The sequence below is a fragment of the Strigops habroptila genome, chromosome 4, assembly GCF_004027225.2.
Source record: "Strigops habroptila isolate Jane chromosome 4, bStrHab1.2.pri, whole genome shotgun sequence".
NCBI classification, from domain to species: Eukaryota; Metazoa; Chordata; class Aves; order Psittaciformes; family Psittacidae; genus Strigops; species Strigops habroptila.
The window spans coordinates 30,243,326-30,257,809 of record NC_046358.1 but is presented as its reverse complement, the minus strand read 5'-3'; the positions used below and the strand labels follow the sequence as shown (position 1 = coordinate 30,257,809).

At 37.4% G+C, this 14,484-nt stretch overlaps 1 protein-coding gene and 1 long non-coding RNA gene across 7 annotated transcripts in view; both read right to left on the bottom strand.

Moving 5' to 3' along the window:
- Window positions 1–14,484, bottom strand: part of PTPN21 (protein tyrosine phosphatase non-receptor type 21) — a 48,478-nt gene that overhangs the window by 13,458 nt on the left and 20,536 nt on the right. For 4 of the 6 annotated variants that reach the window (XM_030481835.1, XM_030481836.1, XM_030481840.1 and 1 more), the window contains 11 exons: window positions 14,104–14,171; window positions 13,588–13,658; window positions 11,587–11,674; window positions 11,304–11,392; window positions 9,156–9,243; window positions 8,360–8,439; window positions 7,065–7,166; window positions 6,332–6,392; window positions 5,722–5,806; window positions 3,186–4,651; window positions 757–894 (listed from right to left, as the gene is read on the bottom strand). In XM_030481835.1, coding sequence (XP_030337695.1) covers window positions 757–894; window positions 3,186–4,651; window positions 5,722–5,806; window positions 6,332–6,392; window positions 7,065–7,166; window positions 8,360–8,439; window positions 9,156–9,243; window positions 11,304–11,392; window positions 11,587–11,674; window positions 13,588–13,658; window positions 14,104–14,171 — 2,336 coding nt within the window. The remainder of the gene's footprint in view (window positions 1–756; window positions 895–3,185; window positions 4,652–5,721; window positions 5,807–6,331; window positions 6,393–7,064; window positions 7,167–8,359; window positions 8,440–9,155; window positions 9,244–11,303; window positions 11,393–11,586; window positions 11,675–13,587; window positions 13,659–14,103; window positions 14,172–14,484) is intronic. The other 2 variants (XM_030481837.1, XM_030481839.1) reach the window with 1 other exon arrangement.
- Window positions 11,681–13,063, bottom strand: LOC115606257. The gene is made up of 3 exons (XR_003990866.1): window positions 12,802–13,063; window positions 12,572–12,752; window positions 11,681–11,974 (listed from the first exon to the last, which is right to left on the bottom strand). It is a non-coding gene; the product is annotated as an uncharacterized LOC115606257 (long non-coding RNA).

Sequence of the window (14,484 nt, the reverse complement as noted above, 5' to 3'; positions counted from 1 at the left end):
ACAAGGATGTCATGTGGGACAGTGTCGAATGCTTTGCACAAGTCCAGGTAGATGACATCAACTGCTCTGCCCCTGTCCATCAGTTCCGTGGCTCCATCATAGAAGGCCACCAAATTGGTCAGGCAGGATTTCCCCTTAGTGAAGCCATGTTGGCTGTCACCAACCACCTCGTTGTTTTTCATGTGCCTTAGCATGTTTTCCAGGAGAAACTGTTCCAAGATTTTGCCAGGCACAGAGGTGAGGCTGACTGGTCTGTAGTTCCCCGGGTCTTCCACCTTCCCCTTCTTGAAAATGGGGGTTATATTACCCTTCTTCCAGTCATCGGGAACTTCACCTGACTGCCAGGATTTTTCAAATATGATAATAATTACAGCTAAGTCCAATTTCATGCTCCAAATTTTAATTTTCATGCATATTCAGTCTGGAAAACCTCAAAATTAAGGGAGAAAACAGAAGGACTTGGCACCAAAACGTATCAGTAGATACTAGATAATTTGCTTCACATATGTTCAAAGGGTGAATTATAATCTGTCATCTTAAATCTTAAAGAAAAATCAGAGTTATGCTCAATACGTCCAGCACTCACTTACCAATCAGTAGTCTCATTCTTTCTTTTGTTTCTGTTCTCAGTATTTGAGTTGCTTTGAATCTGAAGCATTTTAAAGTCAACACAAAGCACCACTCACTCACATACATTTAATTTTGAAAAATCACTAGTGTAAGAGAGAAATCAAGCATTAAAGAACTTCAACATACCCGTTCGTCATTTGTTGCTCTTGTTGATTCTTCCTTCCCCTCATCTGTCAGAGGCATTCTAGTCAAAGCTAGTCCATTTAGGGCAGCTAGCTTTAGAGGCCCTAATTTTTTTGTATCATTTTTATTCTTTTTCATACCCTGCAAAATAAAAGCTAAAACTTGTAAATATTCTTAAATATCTGATGAAGTTATAAAGTAGAAATCAAATGAGTTCAAGTAAGCAAAGGATACTTCTTTGACCCCTTCTGCAAACAGCTCTGACTTTTTTTTTTCTCCTAAGCACTGCAGTGAGAGATTAGGGTGGTGGGACTACATTCCTCCAGGGACACAGCACAAGTCTGGTTTCATTCCAGACGAGTTAATTGAACTCCATAAGAATGACAAATATTATTGCCCACAAAGCTCACAACCAAGGGTGTGAGGTGACAACCCTGCATAATTAACATTCTTGGACAGAACTGAAATCACTTTCCAATCCCAAAAGTGCATAAAAATTATTCACTATTCCTTACTATTCAGTTTGCAGGCACTTTTCTTCCCTACAAGTGGCCATAACAATGAACATAAAGCTGTAAGATATTTGGATATAGTTAAATGGTTGACTAAGCTTGCAACAAACTGCACATACAAAACATGAACACAGAACTGCATACAGATCTTAGCCCTGAACCAAGCCATGAATCTAAATTATTGAAATTACCATTCATTATTTGAGAAAAATACCAAAGAGGGATTTTTATGAAAGAATAAATTCAAATGATTCTTAAAAAGTATAAGAGAAAATTTCATCATTCCTACAGTTGCTAAGTGTGGTTGTTAAAAATACACTGAAAACGTGAGTGAATATGCTGGTTGAATGAGAATCAACGCTTTCAAAACCTAAATGGTAGTAAGGAATAGGAAGACAAAGCAAAGAGGATGAGGTCACATTTAAAAGTGAACACAAACACGACAGTAAGAGTTTATTGAAAAGCAAAATGTGCAAACATTGGTAGGGGCCAGCTTTGTTACCGGGATATTCATCTCAATATTGAATACAGAAAGGTAATATTCTCTGTTATGCAATGACACTCTTAGATGTTACTGAACTAGAAAGTATTTTATTGAACATTTCCAGTGAATAAGTTCTAATATAAATTTAATTTCAAAGAAAGGTTGACTTGAACATTTATATAGGTGTTAGAAGGAAAAGGCAGGCTATGATTTATGTAAACAAATTAGTGTCTGAAAATGGACCTTTTGAAGAACAAAATACTAAGTGACTATCTAAATGTGAACACAAGGAGAAAGAGATCACCTTTTTTTCCTATATCCACGTACTAAACAGGAGGAAGGAGATTTAGATAAACATACACAATTATAAAATTAATTGTATCTGATAAAGGTACATTTCAAAGTATTAGCTCCATGTATAGGAAGTCTGACAGACAAAAAGTAGTGAAAGCAGAAACTATCTAAATACATAGCTTTTGCATAATTAGTTTTTGCAGCAACAGCTATAGCAGTTACTACAGCAGTAGAAGTTATATGGTAGTTCTACTGCAGCCCAATTTGTGCAGAAATCTACTTGACACTACCTCAGGCAGGCAAAGTTAGCAATCAATCCTAAAAGGTGAAATAATAACAACAGTGTTCTTCCTCCATTAGCACCTGATATGTGCCACAGACTTCCATAAAACTGAACAAAAATTGAAAACAAAATGAGTGGTAAGGACTGCCAGTGAAGTTGTACAGTCCCACACAGACTTTGATGTTTCCAAGAGGTGGGAATTACAGGCAAGGTGAAACTTGCAGTTGTTCACTATTTATGGCTTCATAAGATTGGAGTTGGAAAGAGACATGGTAAGCAAGATCCTACCTTTAGTGGAATAAAAACAGCTTGAAGAGAAGGCAAATGGGAAAGGATATGAAAAGAGAAGTGATGGAGGAAAGAAGAGAATGCAAGGAAAGAATTTATTGCCTAATGTGTCAGGTCCCCCTCTTAGGTCAGAAGAAGAAAGTAAACAAATTAAAAAATGTAAACATTCAGTTACATCCAATTTTTCAGTGAGAGGAAGATTAGAAAGCTGGTAGTGGAATGGAAAGAATTGCTTCTGTTCCAGATAAGGACTGGTATGGCAGAATTTGGGATCTATGAACTGACTTTAAGTTAGCTCGTCCTACAGTTGCTAGCCAGGTTAGCTATACCAGATGGACAGAAGCTGCACAGCTGGATTTGTGTGGGGGGACTACACAAACAACTCAAACATGGCTAAGCAAATCTAATCAGGGAAAAGCAGAAAAATAAAGGTCAAGCTTAAGTTAGCTTTTAATTCACATGTTTTAAAAGCATCTCAGGTTGATTAAAAAAAACCCCCAAACCTCAAACAAACCCTGACACAACTCCTGCTATAGAACAACACAAAACAAGAGGAATAGTATCCACTTACACCTAGTGGGGGAAGGCCGTCCACAATATTCTTCTTCCCAGACAAAAGATCGGACACAGGTCTCTTCTTTAATGAATCTTTCCTTACTCTGTATCTCCCTGATGTTGTAAGATCAGATTCTGACATAGATGGCGTAAGCAGTCCTTCTCCTCTTCTCTGTACCTGACTTTCTACTAGTAAATGAATGGGGCTCATATCTTTCATTCTCTTTTCTGTCTCTATAATATGCAATTTAGGCTCAAGAATATGCAAAGGGCCAGCAGACGAAGCAACAGAGCTATAAGGGTAGTTGAGTACTGACTCACGAGAATAACCACCCATAACAGATGAAGTTTGAGTCTGATCCTCAGGGAGGGGAGAAAGATTTGTACTAGCCTTGTTTTCTTCTTCAAATTCTTCTTCTTCCTCACTACTGTGAATCAGCATAGTGGCATCTGAAAGAGTTTTCTTATGATCACAGTTCACACTCTCTTCTTGCTCAGTTTCTTTTTGCTTTGTTCTCTCCATCAGAATGTTGGGCTGTGATCCTTCTGAGATAACTCTTGGAAGACCCACATCTGCTGCAGAAGCTGACATGGTCCTCTCTTTAATTCTTATTCCTTCAAAGCTGGGAGTCAAGCCTGCTATTTCAATACTGTTCCTTTTCTGCAGCTGAGCATGGCGTGCTGATGTTAGAGGTTCACTGACTTCCTGAAGAGAATGTGCCACAGGCAGGCTGTCTTCCTGAAACGTCTGGACAGAATGGTGCACTCGCCTCGTGATAAGATCTGGATTACTGCTGCTAATGTAGATATGTCGTGAAAGGTCTGGAGTACTATTTGCAGGTCTTGGGTATGGGTATGGGGGAGGAGGTCGATAGACTTGGGTCTTCATGATATTTGGTGCTGGATAGTCCTGAGCCTGGAGCTGCACATTTGTCAACTCAGGCACACTGACTGCCCCAACAACTGGGCGCTTTTCAGCAGGATAGGGATAGGGGGATTGACTGTGAAAACTGTAGTTGAGGTTAAATGGATAATGGTTAGATTGTGGGGAAGCGAAGTGAGCATGTTCTCGTATTTCAGGTTGACTATAAACTAAGGCATCAGGCCTGCTGTAAGCATATGAATTGCTGATGTTAAGATTTCTCATTGAATGGCTCTGCCTATCTGTGTGCACCATTCCCCTGTTGAGCTGTCTCATCACAGTTTCATAGTCCGGCGTGGGACGATAAGAGGGTGGTATTAGCGCACTATGTCTATGCGATGGAACATAATCAGTTCTGAGGACATCGCTTCCAGTAATGCTTGGGTTAGAGGACATGGGGGATGGCTGCAAGTAATGTTGTGGATTGTTCAAGGAGTTTGTGCTGTGTGCACTATAGACACTACCATTGCGGATCCGACCAGTGTAGTCATGAGGGGCTCTATCCAAGCTAGTTTGAGAGTGACAGTAGTATCCATTCTGATTGTTCACAAAGAGGTTATCTGAAAGTAAAGTTTAAGAACAACCTTTATGTCCAAGACATCAAACAAAGATATCTTCTATTAAGATGTAGCTAACCAATGTTTCATATTTTCAAAATCTCAGTTATTCTTAGCTACATATTGAAATGGGAAGGAAAAAAAACTAAACCCCAAACCAAAACAATCCCAGCTTTTTGTTGTTGATAATGAAGGTATGTATACCACAATAATCTATTATGTTCATTTAGATGATGCAAATTCCTATTGGAAAACACCATCTCAGTGTAAGAATGGCTTTCTTCTGCTTAGGATAGGTTTGCCAAATTTCAGTTCAAGTTAAACAAAATCCTTATCAATCTTAAACCACACTAACTGAAAGAAAGAACATCTACACCAGGGTATGCACTGATCTCGAGATCAGTCAAACAGCAAGGGACTACAGTCTATATATAGTTGCTGTATATGCTATCATAACTAACTTTACTCATATACCATAGGAGAGGATATAGAGGAGGAGCGGCTGAGGGAATTGGGGTTGTTTAGCCTAGAGAGAAGGAGGCTGAGAGAAGACCTTACTGCTCTCTAAAACTACCTGAAAGGAGGTTGTAGCAAGGTGGGTGTTTGTCTCTTCTCCCAAAAAACAAGCAATAGAACAAGAGGAAATGGCCTCAAGTTGCATCAGGGGAGGTTTAGATTAGATATTAGGAAAAATTTCTTAATTGAAAGGGTTGTCAAGCATTTGAACAGGCTGCCCACGGAAGTGGTGGAGTCGTGATCCCCGGAGGTATTTAAAAGACATGTAGATGTGGTGCTTAGGGACATGCTTAGGACTTGGCACTGTCAGGTTAATGGTTGGACTCAGTGATTTAAGGGTCTTTTCCAACCTAAATGATTCTATGATTATATGATTCTATGATTGTATTTCACATTAGCCTAAATGACTATAAGCACTTCAATGAGTGCTGTAGTATAAACCTATCCCATGTTCACCCTATGAATTTATCTAGCTCTAGCTAAGGTAGCTGTAAGTGCAAATTACAGCCTTTGCCTTCTAAAATTGTGTAGTGTAGCCTTGGATTTAATGAACTTACCTTGGGATGATGCATATGGTTCAGTATAATGACCATTGTAATGAAGCTGAGGTGGTGGAGGCATCATATAAGGCTGAGGCTTGGGCTAAGAAAGCAAGCATCTTATTGTTAGTTAAAAACTCATGATTAATTTTAAAAATAAGTCTTGAAGATTTTTTTATATGTAATGTATAATATATATAATATATAATGTATAATACACACATGCAAACACACAAAGCCTTAATCTTAAACCATTTCTCTAAATCTGCAATCTGTAAATTTTTCCTGTGAGGTCACACAAGAAACAATAAAAAAAAGGAATCAAAACCAAAACTACACACCACCAACTCAAGACTGTATCTTGCCATCTGACATCTAGGAGAGTCTCCTAGATACAAAGCAATCAAAATAAAAATAGAAGTGTTTAAAATATTTTTCACTGCAATTACTGTAATTCCATAATTTGGGTATTCCATAGCAGCTTTTTCTACAAGTCTGAAACAGTTCCTCACGTACTAGACTCATCATTTTTACTGTTCATTTTATCTCACTGAAGGAAATTAATGCCTGATTCAAAGTCAATTGAAATTCATGAAAATGCAAACATAAAACTATTTGCTCTCCTTACCATAGACATCCTGGATGAAGACCGCCTTCTAACAGGATTCACTGTAACAGTCTGGGTTTGTCTACAGAAGAAGTTTTATAGTGAGAAATTTTTCTTAACAACACCAAGACCTATTTCAACGCTTGAAAAGTACTCCCAAGTTCAGCTAAAAATCACCCTACATTTCTTGGAGCCAGGCCCTGAGTTAAATAGCTCTCCCCAGCTGTCTCAAGTGGAAAGAGCTCTGTGCATAAACCACCATCACAGACAGTATGGGCAGAATCATAAAACCAGGATGAAAATTGCTTCAGTTATTTCTTTGCCTCTTTTCTATGAAGCATAAAAAGGAGATGTCCCTGAAGCACTGCAGCAAGGCAGAAAAAGCAGCAGAGCAACTAGGGACTAGTTCCAAATTTGAACCCCATGTAAAATCTCATACTGTAAGTTACCTGTTCTACAAGACTAGACATGAAATTGTTTACAGAATGTAGTTTTGGACGTTACAGGAACTGGAAAATGTGACCATACTGCATGAGCATTTGCATATTCTAACATTCAAGCTAACAGCAATAAATTTTCATAAATTGTTGGATTGCCTCCAGGATATAAGGTCCGAAAACCTTAAGCTCCTTTTTCCCCATCCTATGCTGCATTTGTACTCTGCCTCCTGTATCAAGACATAGGTCAAGAGATGGCATAATAATAAAATGCAGGAACTGCCAGATTTCAGAAAGAAAGATGATTTTCAGCTCACCCTTTGGGAAATGAAGGACGAGAAAGGATTGGAAAGCGTGGAAGTGAAAGAATGAGGGAAGATTTCTGAGAGCCCTCCTCAGATGGAGAGTCCAAGGAGTCTCTAAAGACAAGGTATGTACAGATAAAGAGAAAACAAAACAAAACAAACAACAAAACCTGAAGTTAATACAGGCATGCATAAGACGGTTTTCAGCAACAGGACCAGATGACAGGGAATCTTAGAGTAGAGATAATCAGAAACATTTTTTTGAGGACTTTTTACTTATTAATAAAACTATATTGTGATGAAAGGGTTAAAATGAGTAATCCTAGAGACTGACATTCAATACAGAACCATGTAACTAAGATTATTCAGATAGCAATGCAGAAGTCCGACAAATGCACTACTTCTACCAAGATTTCTTATCCCTTTCAAAAGGCATCCAGGTTTACAAGCTTAGAGGTATGAGGTCTACACTGTTCCAAATGAATCTTGCTCTTCTAATATAAATCAGCATTAAACACACTAGCAAGTTACTGTAGTACAAAATATCCCATCATCTTTCCACTGCCTGAACAAAATTTGGACCAACCTCTCCATAGGTATCTTCTCCTGTACAAAGAAGAGGAATGGAACATTTGTGAATCATGCTTTTTTAATGACAGACTATTCACTGGGTCTAATTCTCTATTCTTTGACTGAAGTAACTTAACTGAAGGAAAGCTGTACCAGTGGAGTAGCTAAAATTCCAGCCCTTGATTTACAAGTTGGAGATCAGCCCATTTAAATTTAATTTGATGAATTGTATTAAATTTACTTTGCACTGGTGCTACTTGAGCTATACAGATTCCATGGATATCCAAAGGACCACATACCTCTCAGCTGTCAATCCAGCACATTTCAGGAGTGCTTCACATACACTTCCCACCCTTCTAAAGGCCTCTAGAGTGCCCTTTCAGAGCAGTTCACCCAAACCCAGGCCAAAATCCCAGTGACTCCAGTAGCTCACAAACATTCTAGCAATCATAGCCCCCAAAGAAACTAAAATCTGTCACAGCACTGAGATCCAGCAGCAGGGGCCAAACACTATTACTTTTGCTAAGATTTCTGTGTTTAATAATGTCCTCTGTATAAAGCAGAACATGTTTGAGAAACTGGTAATAAGTATTTTGTCAAAAAAGAAAAAAAAACTCAACTTGTTAATTTCTACCATCTGAAAAGGACACTAAAGACATCACAGAGGTTATAGAAGATTTCACTTCCTAATGGAAGCTTTAAGGGCACTGAGAGTTCTGCTAATGTATTCTACTTACAGGCTGCATTTATTTAGTCTGTAAAATTTGTGTCTAGCCACACACATCCTCCACACATATTTTGCTGTTTCCATATCTTCCTGCCAAAAAAACAAAACCAAAATTCGCATATTAAAACCAAATATGCATACCCTTCACTTGCTTTCAGACAAGCCACTGAAATTTTTAAGATCACATTATCATTGACTAATTTCATTTTAATATAACTTCATTACGGTCACCAGATTTTCCTTAAAACTGTACTTTGTGGATGTGAACATTCACTCTAGACTATTTTATTAGATTTATAAAAGTTGAAAGTAGAAGCCTTCTGTTGAAGACACTCTTATCAGCTATAACACTAACAGTATATATTTACAGTATATATATATATCATGCCATAAGATTGTCAACAGCTGCCTTTTTGACAAAGGCAACTTGTAGATGCTACACAGAATTAATTCTACAAGGAACGACGTGGCCCATTCCAGCAAAGCTCTAAGATGTTTATCTTTCAATGCCACTGATTTAAAAGTCAAAAAAACATGCTAGAAATTTTCCTAGAATGGATGAAAATGTTTATGACCATCCGAACCAAACTTGTCAATGTACTAAACGTCAAAGAACAGATTTTTAATGCCTTCCTGCAGAAAGGTAGCCAGAGACAGAATTATTACTTTGGACTCACTCATACAGATCAAAGTTGCTAAATATAGAAAAAGTAGATTTTATCCTTTGAGTTAAGTTAGCAGTCTTAATTTGTGGTTTTTATTTCCTGATGCCTTAGTGCAAAAAACAGAACTAAAAATCTACTCACAGTTTGGAATTGGATTGTCTCTTCTTTGTTTGCCAGCTCTAATGCGAAAAAAGATTTGTTGTGGGACATGTTGGCAATATCATGCCACCTGCAAACAAAAGTGATAGAACATGACTGTCAAGCTCTGATTTTCAAACCACAGAAAATGCAACTGAAGAACAGAATCCCTACCAAAAATACAGATAAAAAACTGAGGACAAATAAAAAGTTCAGCAATCTATCTGAACAAGTTGCAGACCATCACTTCCACGTACAATAACAAGTTTGTTACTTGTCTTCCACTTGAAATTCTTTCAACTGTTTTTTGGTTTTTTGGAATTTTTTTTTTTGTTTGTTGTTGTGTTTTTTTTAAATCAAATTTAGACAAATTTAGTTATCAGTAAATTATAACGTGCCAAGTGCTTGAAAGCAAACCATACAGTGGGGGGGGGGGGGCGGAATCTACATTCAACAAAGCCATTAAGGCATTATTATACATATTTTCAAGAACTCTCTTGCATATTGACAAATGAGAAAAATTTCGATTGCAAGAAATATAATACCATATATTTCTTCAACTTCTTGTTAAATACAAATGCAGTTAGATCATTAGTATTGTGTTACTGTAAATAAAGCCTGTATCATTGATTTATTAAAAGAATGTCCTGGTGTGCACAAACACAGGGAAAAAGCATGATCTCTCTAAAGGTGTTTATATGACTTCCATCTTCATCACATAGATGGGGCTGATAGCATTTTCTGTAGCTACTGAAAATCAGATTTGTGAGGTAGAGAAACAGTAATGACCCCATTCTGATTTATAACAAAGACTCCTGCAATTTAAGGCCTCGGTTCATAGGCATTTATGGACATAATTATGAAATTACTTGAACCAATCTTACGCATAAACCAGCCTTTGTAAATTGTACTAGTGGGTCATTTGTCCATGCTTTTTTGCCACCCAAATATGGTATCTCTATCCCCAGTAGAACTGCCCACAGTCATACAACAAATAAGCAAAGAGCAGAAAACTAGATCCTGAAATCGGAATGTGAATACTTTCTGATGCTCTCCCATGTGCAAGTATTTTCTTATGTTTACACAGACCCTGCATACACAGTTCTTTGGGAAATCATATGAAATGCACAGACAAAGCTTTATTCCTCTCCCCTGTGTGCTTGGAAAATCAGTCAGCAGAGCTTTTGTTGCTTCATTCTGCAAAAAAGCAGAATAGGGTACTTCTTCCGCTTCAGCTCCCCTCTCAGCAGCAGAGACAGAGAATTTTGTGAACAACAGTTAACAGTACTGTATTTAATAATTATATTAAACAAAAACAGTAGGAAGCACAGTTGCTACCTTCTATAACCCCTGAAATTCACCATGATTTCCAGTAACTGTTGGATCACAGGATTTCAAATTTCAGTTCATAATCAGCCAAAAAATTCTATTCTAGAGGATTAAAATTCACCAAGTATAAAGCTTTTCTTGCTCTAGCAATAACTACACATTACTAAAGATTCTTTAACAAAAAAAAACCCCTCTCAATATGTATTTTAAAAAATTCATTCCAAATTCTATCCAAAGATGCCCAAGCAACCCCGCTTCAAGTCAGTGGGAACCAGGCTGTTTCACATAAAGACTGAATTTTAACTGTTAGGTAAGTTGTAGACAAGTCTATATGTACAATTTAACTATCAGAACATTAAAAAATAAACTAAAACAATGTATTAATTCAAAATAATGAAATAAATGTTATCAAGTGACTCTCCCCTATTTCTTTTATACATGATATATAAAAGGAACTCCTGGATAATTTTACAACTGAATATTTCTAAGTAACCTAATGTCCCCATCTGAGGACTTAAGATGCTCTATGCATAGAGAATTGTTTCTTTTTGACTCCAGAAATGTTTTGCAATGGAATTTACATTAAATGTTCATCTCTCCAAATTAATCTGGTTTAAAGAGATTCATCCTGCAGTCTATATATTGAAAAATTCCCATGGACTTCAGTATTCACTGTAGCGTGATGACTACAAGACTATGTTCAGGTTTTATCAAATTAATAAATACACATCATATCTACCACATTCCTCACATTCCTGCTAGTGAGGAACACACCTAAAATTTGAAGTGCACAAAGATATTTTAAGAAAGAACAATACCAACCTAAATACAACAGGAGGACGACCATTTTTGTGTTTCACAAAGATACCATCAAGACACGCTCCAATGAATATGTCACTTCCTTGGCTGTCCTGTATGAAGTAGCAAAATATGCAAATACAGAAAAAAGTCTTTGAAAGGAAAGTTACATGAGAAGCAACTGCTTTAACAATTCTGGGGGAGAAAAGGGGTGGTGTGGCTTGGGGTTTTATTTCTTTTTGGCAGGAAGTAATCCTTTTTACATAGGGGAAAAAGGAACTGAGACAAAGATTAAAGCCCTGTTTACCTTTGCAGGATAGGTCTCTTCACCATAGCCCTCCATTCTCTCTACTTCTTGCATGTATAGCATTTCTGCATCAGGAGGAGTAAGGCCTCTACAAATACAAGTAACAATCAGCTAGTACTGTCAACAAGAAAAATCACCTTTGTTTTACTCTGACTGACACTGTCAAAAGCTTGAAAAGCATCCCCAAGACATCCAAGCAACCCTCAATCATGCTATTTTCATCTATCCCAAAGGCTGATATATTTGTCTCAGCCTTTCCACTTTGATTCTAGCAACCTCTTTCTCTCAGGCATTTCTAGGGGTAAATGGCAACAAAGATCAGTTAAAATTATAATCTCTGCTTATGGCAGACAAGTATCACATTCTTCTTGGCATTCATCATTGTCACCTATCCTGGGTTCAGCTATAGCAGTCATTTTTTCTCCTTAGTAGCTGGTGCAGTGCTGTGTTTTTGACTTTCAGCCTGGGAACAACGCTGATAACACCAATGTTTTTAGTTGTTGCTAAGTAATGTTTACTCCAACCAAGGACTTTCTCAGTCTCATGCTCTGCCAGGGAGGAGGGGAAGCCGGGAGGAAGCAGAGACAGGACACCTGACCCGAACCAACCAAAGGGGTATTCCATACCATGGCACGTCATGCCCAGTATATAAACTGGGGAGAGCTATACAGAAGGCCCAAATCACTGCTCCGGTCGGGCTGGGTATCGGTCGATGGGTGGTGAGCAATTTTATCCTTTCCCCTTGTTATTTCCCTTATCATTATTGTTATTGATGGTAGCAGTAGTGGTTTTGTATTATACCTTAGTTACTGGACTGTTCTTATCTCAACCGGTGGGAGCTACATTCTTTCGATTCTCCTCCCCATCCCTCTGGGAGGGGGGGGAGGAAGAAGTGGGGGGAGTGAGCGAGCAGCTGCATGGGTCTGAGTTACCGGCTGGGCTTAAACCATGACAGTTCTTTGTGGCGCTTTAACCACGACATCACCAGATTTTCTCACTTTATCAGAATGATTTTTCTGGGGCATGTGTTCAAGACCTGAATTTCAACTATTGCAGTATACATGTTAAGTACCAAGATGAAGTTTGATGCTTCACATCTCAGGAAGGAGAGTCTCATTTTCTAAATGCTGAGTTTTAACTGTAATGGTTTGAAAACATGATAAGATCTGTAGGTAAAGGTAATTTTTTTTTTCAATTAGACCAATGGGCAAAGACAGTTTTCTCACAGACTTAGAGCAGTATCACAGGGATTAAAAGCTTGTTTCCCTACCTACCTCAGCTGATCTCATAAAAGACATTATGTCTGCCTGCAAAATCCTATCATGCTCATTCTTACATCTCTCAATACTTTTTCAGTCACCAATCTCATCTCTGTTTCTTCACTCTTTCCTAATGTTATGTAGGTTAAGTTTTCTTTGCTGAACCTTAACCATGCAATCTTCTTATGAAAGCATTTCAAAGATAACTGGATTTCAAATTTTCAAACTGCTGCTTTAAAACAATACAGGAAAAAATAATCAGTATTACTCACTTAGTCACAAACATTTTTTCACTGATGAGTTGACAACAGAGAACTTAACTTTCCTTTGTCTTGGACTATTGCATCTTAGCTACCTTTTAGATCATAAACATTCTGGCACAGTAACTGTCTCCGTATTTCTACTGCCCAGACTATCTGCCAATGTTGTTTATTAAGGAACATGCTTACTGGGGTCACAACTTCCTATAAACAAGCTTCAGAAACTGGCAGATGAAGCCATACTCTTTAATTGTGTCTGTATTCTTAATTTTCAAGCAGAATCCTCTCATTTATTTTACCGGTCATTCTGTTCTCTTTTCACTTTCATTCAGCAAAAAAAAAATCTTGTAGTTTTAATACAGATGTATCAGTGAAAAACTCATTTAAACGGGAGGTGAAATTAGTCCAACTAATTCTCAACGTCCTGAGCTACTGAAGGAATCACATTAAAATTAAGCAATGAAGAGTGTTAGAAATGTTACCTGTACTTCTGATGTAGCAAGGCAACTTTCTGTGTTGCTTCTTCCAATATTTTTTCTTCTTGTAGCCAACCCTTCAGGTAAGATAGTATTTATAGAATGAAATACAGAAGTTCTACAAAATTAAGTTTAGTTACAGTTTCTTTACACAGGCAAATCAACCCTCCACTCTATTCTTGGAGCTTAAATGCTGTAATATGCACACAAACAAAGCCAAAAAGCACAAGTACTGTTTTGAAGTGGTTTTACTCACTTTCCCATCTCCACCCCAACCTTCTTTTCAGTGTAATATACAATAAAATTGAAAAGATCTTGGAACATCTTTGCTTCTATGTAATACGAAGTATAATATCTCGCTCCAGTCTCAAAGAAAAGCTTTACTGAGTTTGACAATCTAGGGAGCAGTAAACTAGATGGATTATGGAGTCTTTAATAATAATTTGCATTTACCAATCTAAAGAAAGATTTAAATTTATCAATTTAAGAATTTACATTTATCAATTTAAAGTAAGTACTTACCACTGGAAACAAAGCATATCCTTGTAGGAACTCTTGAGATTCATACTGATCATAGTCTCCAAAATCAGCTAAAAAATAAAAAATTTCTTGGATTCAAACATTTGTAACAAAATAATTCAATACCCAATTAATTGCAGTAGGATCTACAAGTAGCAAATCTCCATCCTATTGAACTATGATCTGAGATCAAAACAATGGAACAAACTAACAAGTAATGTTTATGAAGAGGAAAACTAAAAACACATCCCATCTTTTAACCTTGTTCAGAAAAACTGATAAGGCTCCTTGTGGACAGGAAAGGAGAAATGATAAAACAATCAGAGTGTTGCTCCAAGTTCCTTAGTTCCTTGGGTTTTTATTTGTTTAGTTTTCTAATCCCAG